Raw genomic sequence first — 15594 nt, 5'->3', positions numbered from 1 at the left:
TGCCTCCTTCAGCCAGGGACCAAGTAAAAAAAAGAAAGCTTGCATATATTATGGTCGGTAAAAGCTTTTGATCTCGATCTAGTAGTCCACATAAAGGAAAAGATTGGAAACCGTGGACTAGACAAATAACTGGTTAAAACAGGATGGAAAGGTGTAACTGTAGACTTGAATGCCACCATTTATAGATAATTGCAATGTCAACCCACTTGAGTTCATGGATTGCCAAGAGTGAAAAGTCTGAAATAAAGTTCCAATTTATACCAGTAAATTGCCTGGGATTTTCAAACGAGTACTTTGGAGAAAATTAGCCTAGGCACAGCAATGCACTGACAGGAAACACGGTGGCCAAGAAATGTATTCGGTTGATTCTCCAGCCGATACCTGTTTCCATTCACTCTGTACTTAACTACAATAAAAATGAGGTCTTTCTTTAAACACATACCAGTTAAAGACATAAATGTCATCGGCACTCACAATGACGAACGACAGAGAGATTTAATTACTGCTCCGTGTTCCCTAGCACAGTGAGCCTGTCCACACACCTGCGGCTTCGGCAGCCGGTGCCACTGTCACCTCGCGCGCCCCTCCCGGTCGTTAGTGACACAGGCGCGCGCTCACCTGCTCCCCCCCGCCCTCCCCGCAACGGCCATATGCTAATAAACCGTATTTGAATGAGCCAAACGCTGGCTGGGTGTTTAACTTCCCGGTGAAGTAGCTGCTGCAGTCTCGCTGGCTCGTCAAGTATGAATGCTGGGACAGTCGGTGAGTGTCTCCACTTCCAGGAACTTCGTGAATATCGGTTTTTGTACTTTGCTGGGGCTCAAATGCTTTCAATAATCATCCCCTGGGCGGGGGGGTGCACAAATACTTCCAATAATCACCACCTTCTCCCAGGCTGGTATATGGGCTCACACTCTTGAAGGAGCCAGAGTGATCATTTGAGAACCGACCACAGGATCTCCCATAAAATAAAAACAAAATGCTGGAAATCTGAAATCAAAACAAAAAATGCTGGATAAACTCAGCAAGTTTGGAATCATCTTTTGGGGGGGGGGCGCGGAAGATGCGGTAGAGAGAGAGAGAGAGAGAAACAAAGCTGACGTTTGGAGCCCATATGGCCCTGCTACAAACCTGTGGAAGTGTCCAATCGACTTGAAAACTTAACTCTGTACCTCTCTCCACATATGCTGCCAGGCCTGCTTAGTTTATCCAGCATTTTCTGCTTCTATTTCAGGCTCAGCCTTGGTTTGGTAGTGATGGGGACTTGGCACCTGGGCCCACCTACACATCAGCATTTTGTGACTTGAGGCTCTTCCTCTCCCACTAACACATTGGAGCCAAACATTGTGCTTTAATTCTGTAATCATGAATAAAATCTAAGTGAATTTCTTCAAGGCTGGTAAATTGACCCTGTGATAAATTTGTGCGATGAATAACCTCTCAGCTGATCTTCAGGTAGAAGATCGGTTAGCATATGTATTTGATGTCTCAAGACACTATATTTGAGTGAACTGAATTTAAAAGTCTCCGAACAGTTGTTAATGTTTCAGAGGAGGTGATAGCTTAGTGGTATTATCACTAGACTATTAATCCAGAAACTCAGCTAATGTTTTAGGGACTTGAGTTTGAATCCTGCCATGACAAATGGTGGGGATGTGAGTGACCAGCCCTTGACATTAAGGCCACATTCGACCGAATGTAACATCAAGGAACCCTAGCAAAACTGGAATCAATGGGTATCGGGGGCAAACTCTCTGCTGGTTGGAGTTATACCTGGTACATAGGAAGATGGTTGTTATTGTGGAGTATCAGTCATCTCAGCTCCAGGAGTCCCTCAGGGTAGTGTCCTAGACCGAACCGTCTTCAGTTGCTTCAACAATGACCTTCCTTCTGTCATAAGGTCAGAAATGGGGATGTTCGCCAATGATTGCACAATACCTTGGCGTATTTCTCCTTGTAATATCTCATTTGGAAAGAGGCCCTTCCAGTTGAAGCATTTTTCAACAGTCTTTTGCAGATGCCATTTAATTTATTTTCCAATTACTTAGTAAATGTGCAATTGTCAGCACCATGTATCAACTTCCCATTCTTTCTAAATATTTTGATCATGCCTACTGTTCACCACTTTGTGCTTCCAAATTCTAATCATTTAACTACAAACTGACCAAGCTTGACAAACTGGTGTAACTATGCTTTCCTGTTATTCTAAATCATTATCCCAAGTATTTAAAGTCACTGACCTCCTTTAACACTTGATTTTGCATAGCTCTCAGTTCTTTGCCTTTTTTTTGCTTGGAGACCAATTTGTACTGCTTCTTTTTCCACCTGTTTAATAACTTTTGTTCAAATGAAAACAATTAAGAATTTATCAACAAAAGGTAAAAAAGATGCAGTGCAGTTTGAATTTCATTTACCGCTCTCAAGTCAGATAATTGAACTGTGAAAGCAACATTAATCTTAAAGGGTTCCAAGAGGTGTACTTTTCAACCTCTTAACAAATTCCCAACGCTGCTACTAGGCCTTTTTTTTTTGCACAGTGGTATCTATCTGGCAGTATATGACCAGGATTTCAGTTACCAACAAGAAATTGATAACATGGTTTGGTAACCTCAAAATTAAGGTCAGAGTATGTGAGATTAAGGGACAATAGGGTAGCATGGTGGCACAATCATTAGCACTGCTGTCTCACAGCACCAGGGACCTGGGTTCAATCCCTGGCTTGGGTCACTGTTTGTGTGGAGTTTGCACATTCTCCCTGTGTCTGTGTGGGTTTCTTCCAGGTGCTCCAGTTTCCTCCCACAGTCCTAAGATGCGCGGGTTAGGTCGATTGGCCATGGTAAATTGCTCCTTAGTGTTGGGGGACTAGCTAGGATAAATGCATGAGGTTACAGGGATAAGGCCTGGGTGAGATTGTGGTTGGTACAGACTCAATGAGCCAAATGGCCTCCTCTTGTACTGTAAGGATTCTATGATTGTATCAAGTAGGAGAATATATAACAAGCTACAGAACAGAAAACAGTTGAGTAGATAAAAGTGGTGGGTGGCACTGTGGTTAACACTGCTGTTTCACAGCGCCAGGGACCTGGGTTTGATTCCTGGCTTGGGTCACTGTCTGTGCAGTGTTTACATGTTCTCCCTGCATCTGTGTAGGTTTCCTCTGGGTGTTCTCGTTTCTTCTCACAGTCTGAAAGACATGCTATTTAGGTGCATTGGCCATGCTAAATTCTCCCTCAGTGTACCCAAATAGGCACTGGATGTGATGACTAGGGGATTTTCACAGTAACTTCATTGCAGTGTTAATGTATATCTACTTGTGACACAAAAAAAACTTTAAAACTTTAAATTTTAAAAACTTCTGTTTAAAGTGAGTAGTGCTTAGATTGAAGATGTGAATGGCAAATCACCAAAATTGGAGCTGGGACCACTTGTTCACTGTTTACCTAAATGATTTGGACTTCGGAGTCAGAAGTACAATTTCAAAATTTGCAGGTCACACCAACTTAGGAGAGTTAATAAGGAGGTATTGCAAATTAAAATATAAAAAAAAATGAACTGCAGAATGGGAAATTCTGTGTAATTAGCAACTGACCTGCAATAAAGATAAGTGTATACATATTGGTGGGAAGAATAGAGAAGACACGTACCCCTTGGAAAGTAAATGTTTGAATGGGATAGCGGATAATGATGCCGAGGTAAAGATACACAGAACAGCAAAAGTAGAGATTTGGATCAATAGCTATATTATGGAAATAAAAGCAAAAAGGAAACACTGAAGTTCATTTCCAGAAGGATAGAATTGAAAAGCAGAGAAGTTATGTTAAATTTTTGTTGAGCCTTGGTTAGCCACACTTGGAGCACTGTGAACAGCTGATCTCCATAATTATAAAAAAAACCCAGAGAGGCACAGGAGAAAATGCAAACGCAACTTACTAGGATTATACCAGAAACTAATCATGAAAGATTTCACAGGTCGGGGCTTTTTTCCCTAGAAATGGGAAAACTGAGGTTGACCTAATAAGTAAAATTATGAAAGATTTGATAGGTTAGATTTAGTGAATATGTTTTCATTTGTGGGGAGATCATAAAGGTAACAGTAGAGGCAGGTACAATTTTTACTTTTAAAAAGCATTTAGACAGTTACATGGGTAAGATGGGTATAGAGAAATATGGGCCAAATGCAGGCAATTGGGACTAGCTTAGGGGTATAAAAAAAGGGAGGCATGAATAAGTTGGGCCAAAGGGCCTGTTTCCATGCTGTAAATCTCTTTGACACTATCAGAACTGGGGGCTATATATAAAAAGTAGCATTCAATCCAAGAGGATATTCAGAAGAAAATTCTTTCCCCAGAAAGTGGTTAGAATGTGCAACTTTTTATTTTCGATCACTCATAGAATGTGGGCTTGGCTGGCAAAACCAGCATTTATTGCCCATCCCTAAATGCCCCTGGGAAGGTGGCAGTGAGCCACCTTCTTGAACAGCTACAGCCTTGTAAAGTGAGGATTCTCCTGCAAGTGCTATTAGGTAGGTAATTTCAGGATTTTGATGCAGTAACATTAAAGGAACGGTGATATACTTCCAAGTCAAGATGGTGTTTGACTTGGGGAGCAATATGCAAATAGTGTTTCTATGCATCTGCTGCTGCTTTCCTTCAAGGAGCAATGGGTATGATTTGATTTATCATTGTCACTTATTGGGATACAGCGAAAAGTATTGTTTCTTGCACTCTATACAGCCAAAACATAGTGTTTATAGAGTACATATGGGAGAAGGAAAGGAAAGGGTGCAGAATATAGTGTTACAGTCATAGCTGGGGTGCAGAGAAAGATCAGCTTAAGAATGATAGGTCCATTCAAAAATCTGATGGCAGCAGGGAAAAAGCTATTCTTATGTCGGTTGGTACGTGATCTCAGACTTTTGTACCTTTCTCCCAATAAGAAGGTGGAAGAGAATGTGTCCAAGGTGCATTGGGTCCTTGATTATGCTGGCGGCTTTTCTGAGGCAGCAGATGGAGTTAATGGATGGGAGGCTGGTTTACATGATGGACTGGGCTATGTTCACACCCTTTGTAGTTTCTGACAGGCTTGGTCAGAGCAGGAGCCATACCAAGCTGTGGTATACCCATAAAGGATGCTTTCTACGTTGCACCTGTAAAAATTGGTGAATCATAGCGGACATGCCAAATTTCCTTAGCCTCCTGAGAAAGTAGAGGCAGTGGTGGGTTTTCTTAACTAAAGCATTAACCACGACAGGTTGTTGGTGATCTGGCCACCTAGAAATTTGAAGCTCTCGACCATTTCCACTTCATCACCACTGATGTAGACTGGGGCATGTCATTAAACTTCCTGAAGTTGATGACTATCTTCTTCATTTTACAACATTGAGAAAGAGATTATTGTTGTCGCGCCATTTTACCAGATTCTCTATCTCTTTCCTGTACTCCATCTCATTGTTTGAGATCCAATCCCCTACAGTGTTGTCATCAGTAAACTTGAAAATGGAGTTGGAACAGAATTTGGCCACAGTCATAAGTGTATAAGGAGTATAGTAAGGGGTTAAGGACACAGCCTTGTGGGGCACCTGTGTTGAAGATAATCATGGAGGAGTTGTTGTTGCCTATCCTCACTGATTGTGGTCTGTGGGTTAGGAAGTCTAGGATCCAGTCTGAGGGAGGAGCTGAGCCCTAGGCCACATAGTTTAGAGATGAATTTTGTTGGGATAATGATGTTGAAGGCTGAGCTGTAGTCAATAAAAAGGAGTCTGACGTAAATGTCCTTGTTGTCTAGGTGTTCCAGGGTTGAGCGTGGGACCAGGGAGATGGCATCTGCTCTGGGCCTGCTGCCTGTAGTGGATCCAGGCAATCTGGGAGACCAAATTGGATGCGTGCCATGACTAAACTTTCAAAGCACTTCATAATGATGGACTTCAGAGTCACCGGGCAATAGTGATTCAGGCAAGCTGCCTGTCTTTTCTTTGGTACAGAGATGATGGTCATCTTCTTGAAACAGGTAGTTTGCAAGGTGTTGTTGAAGAAGCCATGGTGAAATCCTGTAGTGTTTCTCACAGATGGTCCATATTGCCACCTGTGGTCTGTTGGTGGTGGAAGGAGTGAATATTTGAGAAGATGGAAGGGGTTCCAATCAAGCAGTCTTCTTTGTCCTGAATGTGTTGAACTTCTTTAATTTTGGTGGAGCTACATTCATTCAGGCATATGAAAAACACTCCAACAAAATTCTCGCTTGTGCTCTATAGGCAGTAAAAAGGTTCTGTGGAGATGGGTAGTCACTCACAACAGAACACCCAGCCCCTAACCTGCTTATGGGTGGAATGTGGTGATCCAGTTAAGTTTCTGATCAATGATAATCCCCAGAATGATGATGGGGGCTTCAATGATGGTAATGATACTGAATGTTATGAGGTGGTTAGATTTTACCCAGTTCCTGATTAACCCAGAGATGGACTTCTTCTTTCAAACTTGTGCTATTGCTTAAGTCAGCTATTTCCACCTTGTAACTTTGCCTGAACCCATCCTTGTCTCAGCTCTGTTGCTGAAACACCCTTTTATGCAGTTGTTACTTCTAGACGTGAATAGATAAGTACACCCCTGGTTGGACTCTCACCCCCAGCATTCTATATTTTGTGAACTTGAAGTCATCATAAAGCTCTGCTTGCATGTTTTAAGAACATAAGAAATAGGAGCAGGAGTAGGCCATCTAGCCCTTTGAGCCTGCCCCGCCATTCAATAAGATCATGGCTGATCTGAAGTGAATTAGTTCCACTTTCCCGCTTTCTCCCCATAACCCTTAATTCCTTTATGTATCAGAAATCTGTCTACCCGTGACTTAAATATATTCTACCTCCACCACTTCAATGGGCAGAGAATTCCAGAGATTCACCACCCTTTGAGTGAAGAAGTTCCTCCTCAACTCTGTTCTAAACTGCCCCCCCCCCCCTTTGTTTTGAGGCTGTGCCCTCTAGTTCTACTATCCTTTCTAAGCGGGAAGAATCTCTACCTCTACCCTATCTAGCCCCTTCATTATCTTGTAAGTCTCTATAAGATCCTCCCTCAGCCTTCTAAACTCTAATGAGTACAGACCCAGTCTACTCAATCTCTCTTCATAAACTAACCCCCTCATCTCCGGTATCAGCCTGGTGAACCTTCTCTGTACTCCCTCCAAGGTTAATATATCTTTTCACAAATACAGGGACCAAAACAGCACACAGTACTGCAGCTGCAGCCTCACCAGTGCCCTGTACAGTTGCAGCAAGACCTCCCTGCTTTTATATTCTACCCCCCTTGTGATAAAGGCCAACATTCCATTTGCCTTCTTGATCACCTGCAGACTGGGTTTTTGTAATTCGTGCACAAGGACCCCCAGGTCCCTCTGCACTGTAGCATGCTGCAGGTTTTCACCCTTTAAATAATAATCCCTCCTACTATTATTTCTACCAAAGTGGATAACCTCACATTTGCTAATGTTATACTCCATCTGCCAGGTCCTCGCCCACTCACTCAGCCTATCCAGATCTCTCTGCAGACTTTCCGCGCCTTCCACACAGTTCGCTTTTCCACTCATCTTCGTGTCATCAGCAAATTTTGTTACCCTACGCTCAGCCCTCGCCTCCAGATCGTCTATGTATATGGTAAACAGTTGAGGCCCCAGCACCGATCCCTGCGGCACTCCACTAGTCACCAACTGCCAACCAGAAAAGCATCCATTGATTCCAACTCTCTGCTTCCTGTTAGATAACCAATCCTCAATCCACACTAATACCTTACCCCCAACTCCATGCACCCTAACCTTCTGCAGCAACCTTTTGTGAGGCACCTTATCAAATGCCTTCTGGAAATCTAAAAACACCATATTCACCAGTTCCCCTCTGTCTACCCCGCTAGTCACATCCTCATAGAAATCCAATAAATTCGTTAAACACGACTTCCCCTTCACGAATCCATGCTGCGTCTGCTTGATTAAACCGTTCTTTTCTAGGTGTCTTGCTATTTCCTCTTCGATGATGGATTTTTAGCATTTTTCCAACTACGGATGTTAAGCTAACCAGCCTATAATTCCCTGCCTTTTGTCTGCTACCTTTTTTGAACAGTGGCATAACATTAGCTGTTTTCCAATCTTCTGGCACTTCCCCAGAGTCCAGCGAATTTTGATAAGTAATTACTAAGGCATCTGCAATCATCTCTGCCATTTCTTTCAGAATCCTGGGATGCATTTCATCCGGTCCCGGGGACTTGTCTACCTTCAGTCCCGTTAGTCTATCAAGCACTACCTTTCTACTGACAGTAATTGCATTAAGGACGTTGTCTCCTACCATCCTTCTAACTTTAATATTCGGCAATCTATTTGTGCCCTCTTCCGTGAAGACCGACACAAAAAACTTATTTAAAGCCTCAGCCATTTCCTCATTACCCACCACTAAATCCCCCTTCTCATCCTCCAAGGGTCCAACATTCACTCTAGTCAGTCTCTTCTCCTTTATATATTTGTAAAAACTTTTACTATCATTTTTTATATTTAGAGCTAGTTTAACTTCATACTCTATCTTTCCTTTCTTTATTGCTTTCTTAGTCATTCTTTGTTGTTTTTTAAATCTTTCCCAATCTTCTAATTGCCCACTGTTTTTAGCCACTCTGAATGCATCAGCTTTTAATTTAATACTCTCCTTTATTTCCTTCGATAACCACAGCTGGTTATCCCGTTTCTTACAGCCCTTCTTTACCATCGGAATATATTTCTGCTGAGTACCGAAAAAGATCTCCTTAAAAATCCTCCACTGTTCCTCAGTCGTCCTACCAACCAATCTGCGCCCCCAATGTATATTCACCAATTCCGCCCTCATCATACTCCCCTCTGTTCAAACAGAGGACACAGGTTTGGGACCCTACTTTCTCATCCTCCATCTGCATCAGAAGTTCAACCATACCATACTCGTCCCAAGAGGATCCCTCACAAGAAGATCCCTAATTCTACCTGCCTCATTACACAGTACCAGATCTAAGATAACTTGCTCCCTCGTAGGTTCCGTTATATGCTGTTCAAGGAAACTATCCCGACAGCATTCCAAGAACTCTTCCTCAAGCCCACCGCGTCCGACTTGAGTCAACCAATCAATATGCAGATTAAAATCCCCCATAATTATCGCCGTTCCGTTTCTGCACACATGAATTATTTGCTTGTTTATAGCCCGCCCCACCTCGGAGTTATTATTTGGGGGCCTATAGACCACACCCACCAGCGACTTTCACCCCTTACTATTCCTTATCTCCACCCACAACGATTCCACATTTTGCTCTTTGGACCCTATACCTTCTGTTACTTTTTAACTTGCATCAAGTATCACTCATGTATCGCACCTGTGCTAACTGACCTACATTAGATCCTAATTAAGCAATGTCCAGTGTTGTGATATTAAAATGTTCATCGTCATCCTAAAATCCCTCCATGTTTTTATCCCCACCTTATGGGTGCAATCTTGCCAAAATAATTCTAAGGGCGCAACCCTACAAAAAAACTCTGTGCAAAATGAGCAAGTAAATGGGAGAGATTCAGACTTCTTTTTGAGCAAGTTTGAAAATGCAATCTTATGGCACTTAGTGCAAGAGAAGTGCCAGAATGCAATTCTCGCCAGCAGGGGTAGGAGAAGCCTCGTGGAGATGCTGGCGGCTAAGCTTTAGAGGAAGCTAAGCTTTAGAGGTGTCATGCACAAGTGCCCTGATCTCCCACTGTACTGGGAGACCTCATATGTCCCCAAAGACATCGTCCACCAACCTCCCCCCCCCCCACCCCACCCCCCCGCACCCTGCATGGACATTGGGATCCACTCTCCGATGGACATTGCCAACCTCCCCTGCCCAATGCCCCCCAGCATACCCTCCCTCCCTGATTGCCATGCAGAGTTGCTTCCTCCTTTCCTGATCACCGATCACCCTCTCGTCCCCAGTGGCAGAGTTCCCCCCATTCTCGGTGCAAAGCCAATTTCATCGGCAAGATAGTACTGGTAAGATCGGGGAAGGTGAGAAACTAGGTGGAAACATAATTTTTTGCCTCCTGCCTGATCTTACTACCTCACCTTGGAGAAAGTCAGGTGGGACAAATCATAAGATTGTGGCCTACGTGTCATAAAAGTCTAAACAGGAGTGTTTCACTCCAATCTTTTGGGCAAGTTTGACTTTGCAATCTTCCTACACTCTGTCAACTTAGCTGGGAGTTTCATGCTGGTAGGAGTAGGTAACAGAGCCTAAGCTTGCTGGTAAAGCCAGCTGCAGACTGCTCATGTTGGCATTGTGCAGGCATCCCAATCTCCCAGTGCGCTCGGAGATCTGCCGCTTGCCTCTCCTGCCCCATTAGCACCGCTGAGGCACAGTTATTGTGCCTGGTGGGCACTGCCAGGCTGGCACTGTTTGACAGGAACTGCGTGGCAATGCCCTGACCACCGGGGGCATCAGTGGTCTCCAATTATCTCCCCCTCCACCCCACCTACCCACCCCCAACATGGCAACGCCATCACATCTGGTCCCCATTGGTAAGTAAAATATGCAAAATACTGTGAATGCTGAAATCTGAAAAAACTCTGCAGGTCTGCCAGGAGAGAAGCATAATTAACAGTTCGAGTCACGGACCCTTTGTCAAAACTGAAAGGAGGGAGAATGTTCGAGCAAAAGTAACTGCCACAAAGTAGCAACTTCAAGAATAAATTTGATTTATTATTGTCACATGTATTAGTATAGTGAAAAGTGTTGTTTCTTGCATGCTATACAGACAAAATATACTTACCATTCATAGAGAAAGATAGGAGAGTGCAAAATGTAATGTTACAGTCATAGCTAGGATGTAGAGAAGCATTAACTTAATGTGAAATAGGTCCATTCAAAAGTCAGATGGCAGAAGCTGTTCTTGAGTCGGTTATTACGTGTGCTCAGACTTTTGTATCTTTTTCCCGAAGAAAGAAGCTGGAAGACAGTATGTCTAGGGTGCATGGGGTCCTTGATTGTGCTGGCTGCTTTTCTGAGGCGGCGGGAAGAGTAGACAGTGTCAGTGGGTGGGAGGCTGGTTTGAGTGATGGACGGGTTTCGTTCATGATTCTGTGTAGTTTCTTGAATACACCAGGAGCCAAACCAAGCTGTGATACAATCAGAAAGAGTGCTTTCAATGGTGCATCTGTAAAAGTTGTTGAGTCGTAGCAGACATGCCAAATTTCCTTAGCCTTCTGAGAAAGTAGAGACATTGGTGGGCTTTTTTAACTTTAGTGTCGGCAGAGGGGAACCAGGACAGATTGTTGTATCTGGAGACCTAAAAGCTCTCGACCATTTCCACTTCATCCCATTGATGTAGACAGGTGGCCAGATGTGAGGGAGGGGGGGCGTTTTGCATTAGTCAATACATGTATGGAATTTTTTTTTAAATGGAAAAGAGAAGAAAGGAGGTGTAAGATGTGGGAGAAAGGTCAAAACCTAAAGTTGTGCAACTCACCATTGAGTCCGGAGAGCTGCAACATGCCCAATTAGAAGATGAGATGATCCCAACCTTCCTGTTGTGTGTCATTTTAATTCAGCACCTTGCTGTCATGCCCACATATCTGTCCTTGGCTTGCTGCAATGCTTCAGTGAAGCCTGGCGCAAGCTGAAGGAGCAGCCTCTCATCTTCCCTTGGACATGTTGCATCCGTCGGGATTCAATGTTGAGTTCAGTAACTTCAGATTTTGACTTTTCTTCTTTGTCTTAAACTCTCCCTTTCTTTAATTTTCCTTTTAAATGTGCAAACATATGAAAAATGCTTTTCTCAATGCATTTGATTTCATTTCAGAGACTTGCAGGCAAAAATTTACAAATCTAAGGAAGAGACAGAACCAGACCTGAGTGGAATTTTATAGGGAAAAGGAACTTATTACTGATAGATGATATAGGGCAATGAAAATTGGGTTAGATCTTAAAAAACATAAAGGTGATGTTTATGAAATAAGCTTAAAAATTGTGCCCATTAGGAGTAACAGCCAACCGAGAAGACCATAAAGTTTCTAAGATAAGAGTGGCACCAATTCATAACTATGAATTGTCTCGAAATATGTGATCGTGTAGAGCAATTTTGTTTGTAAAGCCACATGACAAGTGGAGAGCTAACAGATTCATTAATAATAAATATTGGTTACGATGAGGAAGATAGCAGAAATGAAAAGACAGATATACCATAAGGTGATAAAAAAGACAGTATGCAGGGTAATTATGAGTCAAGAGAAATGAAGTTGTTGAAATTAGAAATGTACAGAGGAATCAAGTGATGTGCAAAGATCCATGTCTATCTGTACTGTAGAAATTACGTTTCAACGAAAGGTGTGTCCAAAGAGCCATGGGTTTCAGACTATTAATGCTAAAGGAACAGTGAAACATAGACTGGCAACAAAGAGTTAATGGCAGCCCAAAACGACTTAGAGCTGTCCAAATTAAACATAATGTGGAGATGCTGACGTTGGACTGGGGTAAGCACAATAAGAAGTCTCATAACATCAGGTTAAAGTCCAACAGGTTTATTTGGTAGCACAAGCTTTCAAAGTATTGCTCCTTCTTCAGGTGAGTGGGGAGTTGTGTTCACAGGGCATATATAGACACAAACTCAAGATAGTTGTTGAAATGTGAGTCTTTACAGGTAATCAAGCCTTAAAGATACAGAGAATGTAAGTGGAGAGAGGGTTAAGCGTAGGTTAAAGAGGTGTGTATTGTCTCCAGCCAAGACAGTTAGTGAGATTTTGCAAGCCCAGGCAAGTCATGGGGGTTATAGATAGTGTGACATGAACCCAAGATCCCGGTTGAGGCCGCCCTCGTGTGTGGAACCCAGCCACCAGTCTCCGCTCAGAGACCCCACGCTCCCGTGCGTCACGAAGGCCGCTCCAGAGAACGCCCACCCGAAGATCAGAGACCGAACACGGAGCCAAAGACGCAATGGTCGCCGGGCAGGGGTGTTTTCTTTCTGTCAGGGAGCGCTTCAGTGGTCATGGGTGTTTGGCCTCTGATCTTCGGGTAGGCATTCTCTGGTGCGGCCTTCGCGACACACAGCAGCGCAGAGTCATTGAACGGAGACTAGTGGCTGGGTTCCGCACACATGAGGACAGCCTCGGGCAGGATCTTGGGTTCATGTCACGCTGTCTATGGCCCTCATGACTTGCCTGGGTTTGCAAAAGCTCACTCACTCTCCTGGCTGGAGATAATACACACCTCTTCAATTTGTGCCTAACTCTATCTCCACTCACATTCTCTGTACCTTTAAGACTTGATTACCGGTAAAGACTCGCATTCCAACCATTATCTTGTAAATTGAGTTTGTGACTATATATTCTCTGTTTCGGAACACCACTCCTTATTCACCTGAAGAAGGAGTGACACTCTGAAAGCTTGTGCTACCAAATAAACCTGTTGGACTTTAAGCTGGTGTTGTGAGTCAAATTAAACAGGCTGGCAGAACCTAAACAATGGGGGTCAAAGCAGATAACGGCAACGCTCAAAACTCATGGAATAAAGGAAGGTAGTACTTTAAGATTGAAAGCCTGCTGTAACTAATACCATGGAGTTATAAGGAAGCATACATGTTCTTGAACTAAAATTAAAAATAAAGATATAGTTGCTCTTGCTGGAAATGATGAGACAATGCTCGCACTGAATGGCGGCACAGTGGTTAGCATTGCTGCCTCACAGCGCCAGGGACCCAGGTTTAATTCCAACCTCGGATCACTGTCTGTGTGGAGTTTGCACATTCTCCCTGTGTCTGTGTGGATTTCCGCCAGTACTCTGGTTTTGTCCCACAGTCCAAAGACGTGCGGGTTAGGTTGATTGGCCATGCTAAATTAACCCTAGTGTTTTGGGATTAACCGAGTAAATATGAGGGGTTGCAGGAATAGGGCCTGGATGGGATTGTGGTCGGTGCAGATTCAATGGGCTGAATGGCCTCTTTCTGCACTGGAGGAATTCTATGAAAAATTGTATGAAAAAATTCTATGAATGGGAAAGCAGAAATTAGAAAATTGGATAAGTTGATTAAAAATGTATCAAACGTTTTAGCTGATCATCAAATTAACTTTGAGGTTTTTTTTCCCAATTCAATCAAATCAAGTCCAATTCAGAATCTCAACAAGTTGAGACGTTTGTGATCCAAGCTAAGACAGGACTCTCACTTCCTGTCTTGAGCTTGATCTGCATGATCCAAGCTGATTGGAGTAGCCATCATTCCTCCTCCAAGGCTTGATCTCATTTGCATCTTAGCCAAAAGACTGAGATGCTGCTTTTAAAAATTGCTTCAAATGAAGCTGAAATGTAACCTATTGACTTCAACCAAATAAAGTTGGTTTTACTCAGCAAAAGAACAAACTGCTTGGACAAAAGAAGCCAATATTAAACCTGCTTCTCCTAGTTAAAAGAGCTACAGAAACTTTGAATCATAATAAAGGACTTACGATGAAAGTAAGATAAAGGCAAAATACTATGAGTGCTGGAATCTGAAACAAAAACAGAAAATGCTGGAAAATCTCAGCAGGTCTGCTAGGGGTGGGGGATGTTGGGGAGATGGGAGAAGGCTGGGAGGTCAGAGCTGATCCAGACACATTCAGGGGAGAGGAGGTGTGGGGGGGAGTGGTGGTGGGTAGTGAGAAAGCAGCAATGGGAGGCTGACAGTGCAAGGTTATTGCGCATGCGCCAATCTCAGCACTGACAGATTGGTGCATGCACAGTTGTCCACTCATGCAATGCTGCAGGCCTCACCATCAGAAATAGGCCCCTTCCACTGATTTTTAGCATGATTCATGCTAGGGCACTCTCAGATGCACAGAGTGTAGGAGATTCAGTTTGAAAATCCCACTGAGTTTTTAAGTGAATTCGACACTTAGAATATGATCTTCTTTCTGCCATAAAGTCAGAAGTGGAATTCTTCAGTACCATTTGCAATTTTTCCGACTCTGAGCTGTCCAAGTCCAAATGAGCAAAACCTGGACAACGTCCAGGCCTTGGGTAGACAAGCAGCAAATGACAGTCATGCCAAAAAAAACCATTTCCAACAATAGAGAATCTAATCATCACTCTTTGGTGTTGTCATCACTGAATTCCCCGCTAAACATCTGGGGGGGTTACCATTGACTAGAAACTGAGCTGGACTAGCCATATAAATGTGACTACAATAGCAGGTCAGATGTTAGGAATCCTGCAGCTTGCAATTCAATTCCTGACTCTTTAAATCCTGCCCACCATGTAAAAAACACATGTAAGGGGTGTATTGGCATACTCTGCACTTGCCTAAATGAATGCTGCTCCAACAACACTCAAGGAGCTTGACATCATCCAGGACAAATCAGCCCTCCCACTAACATTTGCTCCCTTCACCACTGATGCGCAGTTAGAGCAATCTACAGGATGGACTGCAGAAACTCATTAAGGCTCTTTAGACAGCGCCTTCCAAACACATGACCACTATCATCAGGACAAGAGCAGCAGACATCTGAAAAAAATCATCAATTTGAAGTTAATTTCCAATTCACTTACCATCTTACTTGGAAATATACTGCTGTTTCTTCACTGTCTCTGGGTCAAAATCCTGGAACTTTCTCCC

General features: G+C 43.3%; 1 protein-coding gene across 1 annotated transcript in view; it reads left to right on the top strand.

Moving 5' to 3' along the window:
* Window positions 1-10503: 10503 nt before the first annotated feature.
* LOC145345576 (protein disulfide-isomerase A6-like) overlaps window positions 10504-15594 on the top strand; it is a 66910-nt gene continuing 61819 nt past the window's right edge. Inside the window, exon 1 of the mRNA XM_080193414.1 lies at window positions 10504-10534. Within this exon, the coding sequence (XP_080049540.1) occupies window positions 10504-10534 (31 nt within the window). The remainder of the gene's footprint in view (window positions 10535-15594) is intronic.

The sequence above is a fragment of the Carcharhinus amblyrhynchos genome, chromosome 7 (assembly GCF_965287045.1).
Source record: "Carcharhinus amblyrhynchos chromosome 7, sCarAmb.v2.hapA, whole genome shotgun sequence".
NCBI lineage: Eukaryota > Metazoa > Chordata > Chondrichthyes > Carcharhiniformes > Carcharhinidae > Carcharhinus > Carcharhinus amblyrhynchos.
This window is presented reverse-complemented; position numbering and strand designations above follow the sequence as displayed.